The 14206-nt window shown below is 32.0% G+C and overlaps 1 protein-coding gene across 6 annotated transcripts; it reads right to left on the bottom strand.

Moving 5' to 3' along the window:
• Positions 1-705: 705 nt before the first annotated feature.
• On the bottom strand, positions 706-13365 carry pax1a (paired box 1a). Of its 6 annotated transcripts, none has more exons than XR_012392779.1 (8): positions 13118-13317; positions 12141-12770; positions 11176-11303; positions 10646-10856; positions 9744-9886; positions 3398-3428; positions 3170-3262; positions 706-1806 (listed from the first exon to the last, which is right to left on the bottom strand). XR_012392779.1 is itself a non-coding variant. In NM_001080592.2 (5 exons), the coding sequence occupies exons 1-5, from the start codon at positions 13119-13121 to the stop codon at positions 9795-9797; spliced, it is 1065 nt and encodes a 354-aa protein (NP_001074061.2). In that variant the 5' UTR covers positions 13122-13365; the 3' UTR covers positions 9348-9794. The 6 variants fall into 6 exon arrangements, 2 of the variants coding, with proteins under 2 accessions (NP_001074061.2, XP_068070533.1); XR_012392778.1 differs by lacking the exon at positions 13118-13317 and adding an exon at positions 6928-7022 and having other exon boundaries at positions 12141-12789; XR_011006905.2 differs by lacking the exon at positions 13118-13317 and having other exon boundaries at positions 12141-12789.
• Positions 13366-14206: the final 841 nt, after the last annotated feature.

The following is a 14206-nucleotide window of genomic DNA, read 5'->3' as shown; positions in this document are numbered from 1 at the left end:
CTTTATTTCTAAGTATGTAGTATGCAGGTGACACAGATGTCATCTGTGTGTCTGCTAAAACACATCGGTGCAACTCAAACCTTTGAGGAAACGATTGCAACAAACCGAGTAAAAAAAAAAAACTAATCTATATGAGTACTGTGAACTTACTCTATTTAAATTATAGTTATGAGGTTTTTAATTAACTCATTACCTTCAACACTGATTTTCAAATCTCTTTCAAATGAGTAGAATTAACTTTCAGTAAATTTTGAGTTATCTACACTCATTTCATTTAATAAAGTTGACTGTTGGGTTTTACGTTGTGAATGTTAAGAAAACAAAAGTTTATTTGTGCTTCTCCTATACACTGATAAAAATTTTCTGCTTCATTTACTTAAAAAAAGTAATGAATTTATTTGCATAGCTTTATTATGTAGATGAAACAATACTAGGCCTTGTAGAACTTACTTAATTTTTATATTTGTCGAAATAAAATTTTCACATAAACTTTACTTAATTTTTCTATTTCTCTAACCATTGTTTTGTGTGTGGGATCTACATAACCTAATCAGTTATAAACTTGCATTGAATACAAGTTATAAACTTGTATTGAAACCAACATCTTTTTTTTATTGTCTATATTACAAATTTCAAGTAGGTGTAGACTACTCATACAAAATATTACATAAAGCTGGCAAATTTTGTAAAGAAATTACAAGATATGTGAAAAATGACAGGTTTTATTTTTTTTTCTTCAATATACATTTCAACATACCATTTGTTTTTACTCCATCAAAACATATAAAATGATAGAATACAAAGGACTTAATATGGATGGTTCAGACTATTTTCTACACAATAGTACTTGTGTTTATTAATCCTTAGCTACAACCAAAACAGTAACATACGCATTGTAAACAAGCAAGTGAAAAATCTTCACAGAAAACTAAACCTTTTTTAGATAGACTTTTTTTTTACGCATCCTACATATGCTAAACATATGCTATATTAAGTGATAATGCTGTAAATCAAATTACATTCACAATGAGCAAAAAAAAAAAAAAAAAAACACACACACAAAAAAAAAAAACTTCACAAGCACAGGGATAGTTTACCCAAAAATAGAAATTCTGTCATCATTTTCTCACCTTTTACTTGTTACTTGTTTTCTCACCCAAACATTTTTTGTCTTCTGTTGAACAGAAAAATTTGTTTTTTCCTACCGTAGAAGTCAATGGTTACAGAATAAGCTTTCTTTAAATAATTTTCTTTAGTGTTCAACAGAAGAAAGAAACAAAGGTTTGAAACCACTTTTGGGAGAGAAAACAGTAAAAAAAAAATAAAATTGTTTTGGTCAACTAATCCTTCAGCTAACCCACAAGTATAATCCAAATGTGAAAAAGCCATTTCAAAAAGTACTTTTGGTAAACCTGAAGATTCTGAACTTTACAATGTAAGTGAAGTGACGCAACAAAATCCTGCTACTATCAACAATGTCTTATATGGCTTTTAGGCCAAAAGCTGACCTTGAGATCGTAGACATTGGGGAACATGTTACTGTTTGTCGTGAAGTTTGAAGAAGCCCTTATGAAAGACCTCTAAGTTGTATTTGAGTTTCTTTGGATAGCTTAGTTCCAGTGCATAAATGCGGCCCATGAGGTACAGTAGGTGCAAGATTCTGCTCCAAAAAGTACATTTGCCCTCTCTATGGCTATTTCAGCTTTCTTATGACCTTCATCCCCTGGATTTGTTGTCCACAAAGATGTTGGGAACAAGTGAACAGTCGTGCTCTTGAATGGTTATGGAATCGTTGTCATCTTAAACCTGTAGAGAAAAAAAAAATCACAGAAATAATTAAAATTCAAATTTATATTTGCTAATGTAAAGAATGCACATAGTTTGCTGTCCCTCTGAACAAAAATATGGAACCAATATATATAAACTTTTCAGTATATATATATATATATATATATATATATATATATATATATATATATATATATATATATATATATATATATATATATATATATATATATATATATATATAGTTGACGTCAGAATTATTAGCCCCCCTGAATTTTTAGCGCCCCTGTTTATTTTTTCCCCTAATTTCTGTGATTGTTTCAACACATTTCTAAGCATAATAGTTTTAAAAACGTATTTCTAATAACTGATTTATTTTATCTTTTCCATGATGACAGTATATAATATTTTACTAGATATTTTTCAAAACAATTCTACAGCTTAAAGTGACATTAAACTAAACATTTAAATTAAACATTAAACAGTTTACTCACCCTTGGTTTTTCTACTTTATAGTTATGGTTCATGAGTCTTTTTTTTTTTTTCTGAGCAGTTAAACTGACTGCTGTTCCTTAGAAAAATCCTTCATGTCCTGCAGATTCTTTAGTTTTTCATCATTTTCAGCAGATTTAAACCCTTTCCAGCAGTGTATGATAATGAGATTCATAAACACAACTGTGAGGGACATAAACACAACTGTTAAAAAAGGTTCAAATGCTCACTGATGCTTCAGAAGGAATCACGGGGCATTAAGAGCCAGGGGTGAACCTTTTAAACAGGATGATGATGTAATTTTTTTTTTTTTGTTATTTTGTTGAAATATAATTTTAAAATATCATATTTTACTTTAAAAAACTGAAAACACCTGCATATTTCCCAAAAAGCAAATTGCAATTTACCTTAATATTTAGATTATAAAAGTTTTTAGGCTCTTACTGCCTTGCATTTACTTCTGGAGCATCAGTGACTGTTTAACCTTTTTAATAGCTTTGTTTGAGTCCCTCAATCATCCCCAGAGTGAAAACAGACTGCTGGAAAGGGTTCAAATCTGCAGAAGATGCTGAAAAACTGAAGAATGTGCAGGACATAGAGGATTTAACTTTTAAGAGGAGTTCAATTTTTCAGTACAAACATAACGTTTGTATGCATGTACACTCGTAGATCATCAGAAAACCACAAACCATATTAAAATCCCAATGTATGTAAACTTTTGCAGGGGGCTAATTTAATATTTTGAGCTAGTTTTTTGTATTTTAAACTATATGTAAACATCTTGTAAATAAAATGTTACTCAAAACAGTACTAAATAAAAAATAACATGCATTTTGTACAATTTAACACTTAATTTGTTAAAAGTTTTCACACAATATATATATATTACCTGGTAGTCTTCGATAAACTCTGTTTTTTTTTTACCAAGGAAGAGTATTAAGCCTCTGATAACAGTTTGTCTTCTGGAGTCAATGCTGTTGTCCTACAAATATATAACATGACATATTAAAATTGTCACCATTAACTTATCTTCCACCTGTCCAAATCTGAATTTGATGCACAGCAATCAGCTTGTAAACAGTTACCACAATCAACCAATTTCTTGAACATTACATACCGTTATCCAGTGCACTTGTCAAGTGAATCATCTGTTGGGGAGAGTGTTTAATGATTATTAACTGACCAATGCAATAATCCAAATCCATATCAAATAGTTTAACTAGTAAAATTTAATTGAAATCATTATTTAAAAATGTTGTGAAATAAAAATAAACATTTTTTCAGCATTTTCAATGGAGAGAACAAAGATGCTGAAACTAGCACTGGGTATCTGAGGCACTTTTATTAATTTGCTAGTCTGGCTTGCATAATAATTAACATGATTTTTAGCATTATCTTGACTTTAAATAATGTTTGAAAAGAGGGCTTAAGACCAATAAGAGCTTTTCTGAAAGGCCCTTTACATGTAATTTAAGTTAAAGAATATAAAACCGCCATCTTGATAGAATATTTTATAAACGTGAGAATAAATCAGTGTTTCCCCAAACATGTACATTTTGTTTTAACAGAGGCCATCAGTGCAGCTACGTGAGCAGAAATAAATCAAAGCATAGTTGCATACAAATATTATGCAGGCCTACTTGTTTATATTCCATTTAAGATAAAATAATTCCTAAGTATTTTGGACTCCTGACATGAATTAAGAAGTTAATGTCACTACAACATATAAACAGTCTGGTCAAATATTGAAGCTAGATTCTTGTGTGAAGAAATTAAACTGAAAGAATCTAACTACTAATCCTGCTCTAAAAATACAATCTAACATTATTTTTCACTACATGCATTATTTTATAGTCAGATTTGCAAATGTTAGTTTCAACTTATTAGCACATGCAGCAACTAACTGCCACATACCAGCTTACTTTTTATGTTAGTAAATCCATATAAAGCACATTTCTTTTACAGTTTACAGCTGTCTTTGTTTCAATGTCAAAACTGTTGTAAAACAAATGTTAATGAACCTATAACTAACTTTAATTACTTAATTCTTACCTTATTTCGTCCGCATGTTCTTCTTTCAATTGGGGTTTCCCAGTCAAAGACAAAGGGGAATAGTTACTTAGTTAATTTAACAAGGTTATGTTATGTTGTCTACGAGTACAAAAAATGTTTGTCTGAGATTACTCAGAAAAACTGATAAAAAAAAAAATGCCCAATGTTTTGTGTTTTGAACAAACCCTGATGAATTCTAAACTACATTTGTTTATGTAAAGCTACAAACTTACATTTTTTTGTAGATTTCACTAATTAAACCTCATAATATTTACAAACACTCAGAATCATTTTATCAGCGTATGAAATAGCCTGCAAGGGATGAATTTGAGGTGCTGTTTAAAAATAAAGTTATTGAAAAATAGGTTGGCATAACTCTAGACCTGAATTTTAAATTTTGAATGTTAAAAATAGTTGTAAGAAGGTCAAGCAAGTCTAAATTATTTTCATTTTTATAGAAGATTATCCATATCCAAAAAATTTTGCATGCGCACAATTTTTTTTATTCTTGTCATATTGCATTACATCATGGTCTCAAGCCTCTTTAACCACATTGAAGCTTATTGATAAACAATCAATTAAAGTTATGGATTTAAAGCCTATGTGATGCATCATTGTGAGGTTTTTGCAAGCATAACCTTTTTAGCTTTGATAGTTTCATTAATTTTAGTTATCTTAAATAGTTTTTAAATGCTTGAATAATAATTCTGTTAAATAACACTGCTGTATTTTGATATAATTAGTGGGCATCAGACCTCCCACAGAGAAACACGGGCAACTTCTAATGGTGGCTGTCTTGTTTCAAAGTATAAGACCTTGTTTGGTCAATCTGTCTTCTTTCTTAAGGGAACCAAATTGTGGAATTTTTGCCTGCTAGCCTAAAATTAGTAATGTAAGTATTTTAGTAGTGTACACTACTTCACAAAAGACTTCTCATCAATCCCAGTTGTAAAGCAACAAATACTAACTTGATTTCTAGTTGATCATTTGGTAAATGGAAAGATTTTTTTCCAATGAATCATCTATTAGACTGCATCACAATCATCACAAATACTGCAGGAGAGCTATTGGAACCTGCGTGGACCCATTATTGAAATCAGACAAGTTTGGTGAAGGGAAAATTATGGTTTGGGGTTACATTCAGTATGGGGATGTGCGAAAGATTTGCAGAGTGGATGGCAACATCAACAGCTCGAGGTATCAAGACTTCTGTGCTGCCCTTTACATTACAAATCACAGGAGAGGGCAAATTCTTCAGCAGGATAGCACCTGTCAGACCTTACTCTCCTAATAAAATAATTGAAAACAAAGGCATCATAACATTTTATTTTGGTAAAATAAGCGTAATTTAGAGGCCTTTGCCTTTCATATAAACCACTTCTGATACTAAATGGTCAACTAGAAGTTATTTCACTGTTTTTCCTAAAACTTGTATAGGCAACAACAATGTTGTCAGTGAGTGTACATAAGAAAATTATACAAATTAAAAGAGCACTGTTTAAACAGTCTATTAGTAATTTTTTTTGTCATGTGCTTTTTGCTTTTTACCTTATGGCAATTTTATGAGAATAAATATAATGTTGTGAGAGGACTGACTCAGTAAAGCAATACCTCTCTCTGTTCTGTAGCTAAACAGATGAGATTTGTTTCACTGCTGTGATACATTTTAGCTTGTTACTCAAAAAACAAAAAAAGAGAAAAAAAAGTTACACACTTTTCAATTTATGGTTTCACAGGGCAGAACTGAAATACTGAATTTGTCGACTGAAGTTGAAATTTAATAGAGGACACAAGATTGGAAGATTTGAACAGCTAATAACTTGATATGAGTGACTATAAATGTTTAAATTTAAGAAAATTATATAGCACTGTTGAAATGTTAGCCGTAATGTCTGCCGTATGGACATTCTATGCTTTAACCATCTTTAAGACACATTCTATGCTATATTTAACATTTGAAAATAGACATCTAATAGACATTTTGTCAGATGAGTTAGCACTTTAATAATAAGTCTTTCAAATGTAAACACAAAAATCTAGTAACCATCCTAGTTACTAAGATTTTAATCCACTCTAGAAAATCATTTGAACTCATTATACATCCCTTATTTCATGATCTATACACATTTAAATGCACATGTGATTTTAAATATGCTCTGTTAGTTATAGTTAAATTATCTTCATCCTAAAGTGTTTTCATAACCTTTACATAACATTATCTTGCAGTATCAATATTACAACTATTTTACAGAACTTTTCACAGAAATAAACTGTGACAATACATAATTTTTCACTGATCTTATATGTTACTTTTTTTAAATTGTAATTTTTAATAATAGAGTGTTGATTGTGTGTGTATTTTTTTTAATAAAGTGTTGTAAAAAGCTAAAGTAAAAGTTGGTTATTATATAAATTTACTTATATAAATGGTTTGCAACACTTTGCAATGAACCATTTTTCTGTGAAAAACTGTTTTAACTAGTGTAGCTGTTTTTAATTTAAAAATGTTATTTTTGTATTTATGCAATATGGTTTTATGTTGTCTCTAAATTAAATGTAGCATAATTGTGATGGTGTTGCGCACCTGCTATTTACCTCAGCTTGGGGAAAAGCTACTTGGCACTTGGATTCATCATGGTGGTTTCTCTTTTACCATCTGCCTTAATATAGTGTTTTTCAGTATGGCCACGCTGAGTCAGCAGAAAAGGTTTAGCGTTAGTGGATTTACCAGTTCAAACATTATTTGTCATATTTTTTAACAGTAGCATCACAACCCCGCTGTTATACCTGATAACTGAGACTGTTGATGCGGCCATTTTTATGATTAGCAAGACATTATAAACAAGACATTGTAAGACGTTAATTTAAGTTTTAAACTGGAAAGCTGTACGCAAAGACGCATTAAAATAAGCAAATAATTTAAGTAAAACTTAAATTTGAAAAACTTGAAATTTTGCATTGCATCATTAAAGGGAGAGATCAAACGATTAAGTAAAGTTATTACAACACTATATATCTGGTACTACTAGCGTGTGAGCTATATGTGATGTTTGTCTAGTTTTTGTTTTATTGCTTTAGATTTTTTCAAATGGTTTCCCCACCTAAAGTCTAGGTAAATAAAACAACTGGGGTTTCTACTGAGTTTCTGGATTTGCAGGTTATATTTTATTATCACTGTGTGTTTGTTCAGGTTTCATATTTTCTTTTTTTCATCATTTTTTATGCTTATATAAACGGGGGTGGAAAAGTCTAAAGGTTACTGATAAAATAACAAATTAATTTAGACCCATATGCTGTTGCTATCAAACAGTTTACTTAATCATAAAAATAATATAATTTTAGAAAGTTTCAAAGTAGATTAATCAAACAGCAATTATGTTATAATAATGTATTAACCAACGCAGATAAATAGATAAAATAAATATATTTAAAAGCCTTTTTCTGTTGAGAAAACGAAGCATTATCAAATTAATATGCTAAACTAATCTTTGGCTAATATACAATGATTTAGTTTTTTTTTTTTTTTTTACTAAGAGTCACCGAAATCTTTAATTAGCCAGGAAACAGTACAAGCATTGATAGACAGTCTACCAATACGGTCTAAGCATTGGTCTCCGTCTCTATGGGCACATTATTTACTGAACGAAAATAAAATTTAAGATACGGAGTTTTCAGAAATAAACCAAACAGAACTTGTCTTATCTCATCTTATATCTTAGTTCTTCTTCTTCTTCTTATTATTATTATTATTATTATTATTATTATTATTATTATTATTAATTGTATTTGCATTTGTAAAACCTTTAAATCACTCGATGTATGATCGTGATCAAATATTCGATCCGACTTACTGTAATAAGTATTTGGCCATTTGTTGTTAAATATTACATTGATTTGAATTTAATTAAAGGCTTTATTTTCATTGTACACAAAATACAAAGAAATTGCAGAGCTTCTGCTTGAAAATGATTAAAAAGAACACATATAAACATATATAAGACAAATAAATTTGCAATTAGTAAGCGTATTCGTGCAAGTATTAAATTGTGTTCATTTATTTGTTGGATAACAAGTTGGCTATCAAATTAATCAAACTTGAAAGTTGTTACAGCTAACACGTGCAAAATAAAGCTTGTTGCATTTGACTTTGACTATACTGTTAATGTATTTATCGAAAATATACTTTATCGAAATATAATATATACTAGAAAGGATTACTTTGTTTTAACATAGCCTATTAATTAAAACAATAGGGCACCCTTTCCGGGATCGGGTTGTTTGCTAAAACATCTGCTTGCAATGTGTACTCAATATTAAATTTCTAATCTATCAAATTAATTTTATTACATTAATTATATTTTTATACATAGCACAGAAATGCACTCTGTTGTCACAGACGAAGAGGAAGAGTTGAAAGGTTGCATTACGGGCCTTCATAAACACTCCATTTTTAGGTGTATTTCGAAAAATTTACTCCTCAATTAAATATAAGGTAAATATCGTTTCTGGTTTGGCGTATTATTTATATGCAGTTTATTATTGTTAGCCAATATTATCATTTAAAGCGACCCATAAACAGCCATATATCATTAACAACGTTTTAAACAAAATGTAAAAAGTTTTTTTTCTTTTTTCAATATAACCTCGTTTTTCTTATTTGATACTTTTTATGTATTAATTGATTGATTTTATTTCCACTAGTGGCACGAATCCAGCATCAACACAGATAGCATCACTGGAGGCGCCAAATGCGGACAAGCACCATTACGCCCAGTAGCGCACATGAGAAAAAAGCTGAACAGCCTTATCACAGTGCGCACCCCATGAAACATTCTCTTTTTGAGAAATATAAATGTTAAAGCCCCTTTTCTGATAGTTTTAAAAAGCACACTTAAAAATGAAGGGAAAATTAGCATAAAGATAACAATAGTTTATAGAGAAAGTTCAATACACCGTGGCAAAATGTGAAAACTTTTAATCATGTTCTAATGAAAGACAAAGATAGTGAATCCAGCTCTTTTTATACAATACCTTTATTTAGCATATTTACACATGGATTTATAAAAATATATAACTAAAGCTTTATCCGTATTTACATTAACAATTTATTACTTTGTTCACATAAGGTTTATTTAATCTACAAGTCCATGAAATGCCTTTTCATTTTCTTTAAAATGCGTAATTTAGCTTTAAAGTGACGAATCTCACTTTGCATGCAGTCACTGTCATAAATAACATAGACAAAACCAGCATGACACAATGTTTAAATAGCCAACCACCAAACAACGCAGCCTGGAGACAGTTATAGTTACAGTAAGTCATATACATTCATTCAATTTAACCCAGAATTCCCAGAGAGCGTTGAACACGGGCTCTAACACAGTCCAATGATGTGAATTGCTTTAACTTACGGTTTGCTTTGTTGAAATGGGATAATGTCTATAACGGACGTGTCAGTGCTGTTACGAGGATGAGGTAGAAAGGCTGAGTCCGTGTATACCAGACAAGGCTTCGTGCTGCTGCTTGCTAAGGGGACTCGGTGGTTTTCTGTCTCCTGTGGAGGACAAGCAGAAGAGCATATTTAAAGAGAAAACACGTCGTAACTCTCCGCATGTTCATTAACGCACTGTTCTTTCTGTTAAAAAAGTTCCACGTAATGTAAACCTATAGAATTTGGGTATGCTCTAAATAGTACTTAAATCAAATTTCATAATATATCAAATGCATTTCCTAAAAATGAACAAAATATATTCTAAAAAGGACTTTCGGAACGTATTAAGTCTTTTTATATCTCCCGAAAATTATCTTTATTCAATAATGTAGCCTATATCATTTATTTTTAACTATTAATTTATGAAGATTCTGTTAAGCTAATGTGCCATGTTTAAAATGTGCAAACGGCATTAGTCATTATTAAGCCCAGTAATGCACTCATGTAGATTGATTAAAATGTTGATTCAGATAAGCATGTAGGCCTCAGCTGAGATAAGACTTTAATTTTAATTTATTAATTTGGGGAGATAAACTCTTCTGTTAAGCTAATGTGAAATGTTTAAAATGTGAAAACGGCATTAATCATTATTAGTAATGCGTTCATGTAGAAGTAATAAAATGTTGATGCAGGTAGCATAGGCCACTGTTGAGATCATGCTTTACCCTGCATGTATGACCTCATTCTCATACCAAATTTATGTGCATTCCTAATGATTTGTAGAAGAACAATAATGGTGTTTTATTTGAGAGCAAACGCAAATTTCATCCACATTGGCTGACAGTAATTATCGGACTGATAGCAAAGTATAACTGTGCATACCATCTCGTACTGCATGTTTGAACGCCATAGAAGAATGGATGTCACTCGGGTGCATCGCTACGCCACCGCCAGGGTGGGTAAGACTAGTGCCCTGGGCCTGCCAATGGTGACCTGGACTCACATAACCGCCTGCTGGACCACTGTACACGCCGTATTGGTTGGAGGGAGAGTACGCGCACGCCGGGACATAGCTAGACAGGGTCGACGAAGGCTAAAGGAAAATCAGAAAAAAGCCCATCAATACCAAAGAGCAGACAAAGAGAGGAGAAGCAGGAAAATACAATATGCAAATTATACATAACAAGATAACACATTATCCGTGCTTGGCTATATTTTTAACACACATTCAACAGAACTATTAATAACCTAATAAATAAACTTTAGACTATAAAACGATCATATTTTTGGAACGATATGAATTTACATCGTGCTTACGTGTGTAATTACACAGATAGGCCTACATAAAATATTGTGGTTTTTAAGATATCTATCTGAAAGAATACAATACAAGTTTATAATTGATAAAGTACCTGAGGGTATTTTATGTCTGCATCAATGGATGATTTGTCTATTCCATTGACTCCATGACTTTGAAATGTCGCTCTATTGACACCCCAATCCTCCATTTTCGGTGCGTATCCTTCAGCGCTAGCAATAGCTAGAAAAATAATGAATGAGAGAAACCAATTGAGAATTACCTCAAGCTGAATAAGGATTACTTTTGGAAATAACTAATGCCCAATTTAATATTCTTCCATTTCATTTAATTTTGTAAACTTTATAATAGTCTTCAAAACACAAGTGTAAAGCGCTTTTTAAACACGGTAAATAGTATTAAACGAAATAAGTAGCCTATTAATATGTATAAACTGAATATGCATACATGTTTGCTTTAAGTCCATTATCCAAATCCAAAAGTCCAAATAAACATATCAGTTTACAGTGATAATTTACAAAGTAAAAGAAAATTTTATATATTCGAATATAGCATTTTGACAATGTATTTAACAAAACAACAAAAAGTATTAAACTACATGAAGGGCTTAACGTGTGATAAACATTTATTCGTTAATCCCGACAAAGTTAAATATAGGATTCACATTAAATATAGGCTATATTTTGCATGTGTATTCGTATAAACAGTGGTTGGTTACAGAAATCCAAAACAATATAATCTGCTTAATCTATCTAAAACAGTTATTCAGTCCACTAAAATACCTACATTTTGCTAAACTATTTAAATTGATCAAATGTATTTAGCCTAATGTTAAAGCCGCGATTTTCTTTTTACTTTCTGCTATACCGTAAAGCTGAAGGCCTATTTAGTATATTGGGCAAGAGTTATTGTCTGTGTTTTATTAAATTCAGTACTATTTAAACATTTTCTAAAGATATTTAGGCCTGCATAGCCTATTGTGGTAACTGTTTAGGTCTCGTCATTTTGTTTTGTGCAAATCACTCTGTAGTTTGTTGTCTAAAACACTTTGAGTCTCACCTGTAGGATCCATGAAAGCCCGAATGCCCAATATATTGCTGACCGTATGGGCTGAAGGCCAACCACGGGAAATGCTTACATGCCCACCCGTTACAGGGACACCAGGAGGACTGCTCATTTTTGTCCCGGAAGGAGACATTGCATTGGGGTATGAATACGGGTATATGTGGTTATAGGAAAGGCTGGACTGCGGTGGTGCTTGCTTGCCATTTTCATATGGGTTAGGTTGGGAGAGGTTTCCAATCTTGTTCCTTAATATCCGGCTGATAGAGCTGACCGAAGGCACGTTGTACTTATCACATACTCCGTCCGCGAGGAGACGGTCCCGGATCTCCCATGCAAAAATTCCCGGGTCACTTTGTTTGTAGTCCCGTATGTTTTTCACTACATTTGGCGTCGTAACTCGTGGTTTGCTGCCACCGATGGCACCGGGCAAAATGGACCCTGTTTCGTTGTATCTCGCAAGGATTTTACTCACACAACCATGAGAGACCCGAAGCTGTCTGCTTATGTCACATGGTCGGATGCCAAGCTGGGCTAACTCCACTATTCGTAATCTTATTGCGTTGGGCAAAGGGCGTCCATTGACAAAAACTCCCCCCAGCTGGTTCACCTCCCCGTATGTTTGCTCTGCAAGACACGAAAGCATTCAACTTAGGCAATGGAAAATAAATGTCGTAAAACAGCATGGCACATATAACACACATGACCTAAATCAAAGATGTTCACACAAACATGTCGAGCTTCTTTCTCATTAACTGTTCTTTTAAGGTGTTTTAACACTCGAATTTGTCTTCGATATGTTCCTGGATTAATATAGCGGATGCTATCCAATGGAAACTTTATTTTTATAATCTGCATGCTCATAACTAAAGCAATAATTTACAGTTAAATCTGAGGTTCTAGTTTATGTTAATTTTGACATCAATAAAGCAGCATTCTGCAAAGGAAGCATGCAGATGTTATCGAGATCTTACCCATTTGCTTTTGCGATGCGTCTATGTTAAAGTGTCCCTTCAATGGCTGAACAATGCAGTCCGCAGTATAACTGTGTAGAGATGTTCCGAAGACTTTTGCAACTTTTTTTTCTGCCCGGTAGCAAAACTTCTACATGCCAAACTTCTCTATGGTAGAATGGGACAAGAGTGATCCTCTCCCGTTAAAGAGGGATTTGTCTGATCCCGCAGGGTGATGTTTGCTGGAGTTAATTTGACGCGTCATCCACGTCAGTCTAACTGGTTATGCGGAGAGCAATGGGTTGATCTCATTGGTTCAGGAGTCTTCGGATAGGTTGTGTGTGTGTGTGTGTATGATCCATCCAGTATGCATAAAGCAACTTTTAATATGCCAATTCAATTCAGATGAGACTGAAAGAGCAAATATTGGTTAAAAACTTGCTAAAAACTAGAACTGATAGGGAGCAATATATGCAATAAAAAAAAATCCAGATTAGTGGTCTCAGATAAAAGAAACTTGTTTAAGCCACTACGTTGAGGAGTAGCATGTAGGTTTATATTTTTGCAATAAACATTAAACATTTATTTTGTCATGCACATATACCCTGAATGCCTATATCATTTTCTGACAGAAAACATGTTGAGCAAATGTGCAAAGAAGCCTAATAAGCTTAGTCAAGGGAAAACTTGATTTAACCATGCATGCGACAAAAGCACCGATAATAACAAATGTAAGAAAAATACTATGGATTTAAAGTACGCTAATTACTATAATGTTTTGAACCATACTATTGTAAAGTTTAACATATTTTTATAAATTGTAATGTTTACAACTTAATGACTGCTACAGCATACTGCATTTAATTATAGCGAAAAACCATAATAAATACTTTCCTTTTTTTTCTACATTTCGTTTTTACTACATTAAACTGTAGTGTATTGTAGTATAAAATGATAGAAGAAAACTTAGCAGACTACACTATTTATTATAATTATATGGTTGCCATAACCACAACATATTCAAGTGCTTTACTGGCTCCAAAAACACTATTGGTTTTACTATAATTACTAAATTTTCATGATAACACCTGAAATATCAAGTGCTTTATT

Source organism: Danio rerio, chromosome 17, assembly GCF_049306965.1.
Source record: "Danio rerio strain Tuebingen ecotype United States chromosome 17, GRCz12tu, whole genome shotgun sequence".
In the NCBI taxonomy this organism is placed as follows: Eukaryota; Metazoa; Chordata; class Actinopteri; order Cypriniformes; family Danionidae; genus Danio; species Danio rerio.
The sequence above is the reverse complement of the archived record's forward strand: the minus strand, read 5'-3'. Positions and strand labels throughout refer to the sequence as shown.

Excerpts from the sequence above, each read along its gene's own strand:
- pax1a (XM_068214432.1), bottom strand. The coding sequence starts at position 12,789 with ATGCTTTCGTGTCTTGCAGAGCAAACATACGGGGAGGTGAACCAGCTG. Across the intron at positions 11,304-12,140 it reads GGCTTTCATGGATCCTACAG|CTATTGCTAGCGCTGAAGGA; the intron begins GTGAGACTCAAA and ends TTATTTTTCTAG. Across the intron at positions 10,857-11,175 it reads CAGACATAAAATACCCTCAG|CCTTCGTCGACCCTGTCTAG; the intron begins GTACTTTATCAA and ends ATTTTCCTTTAG.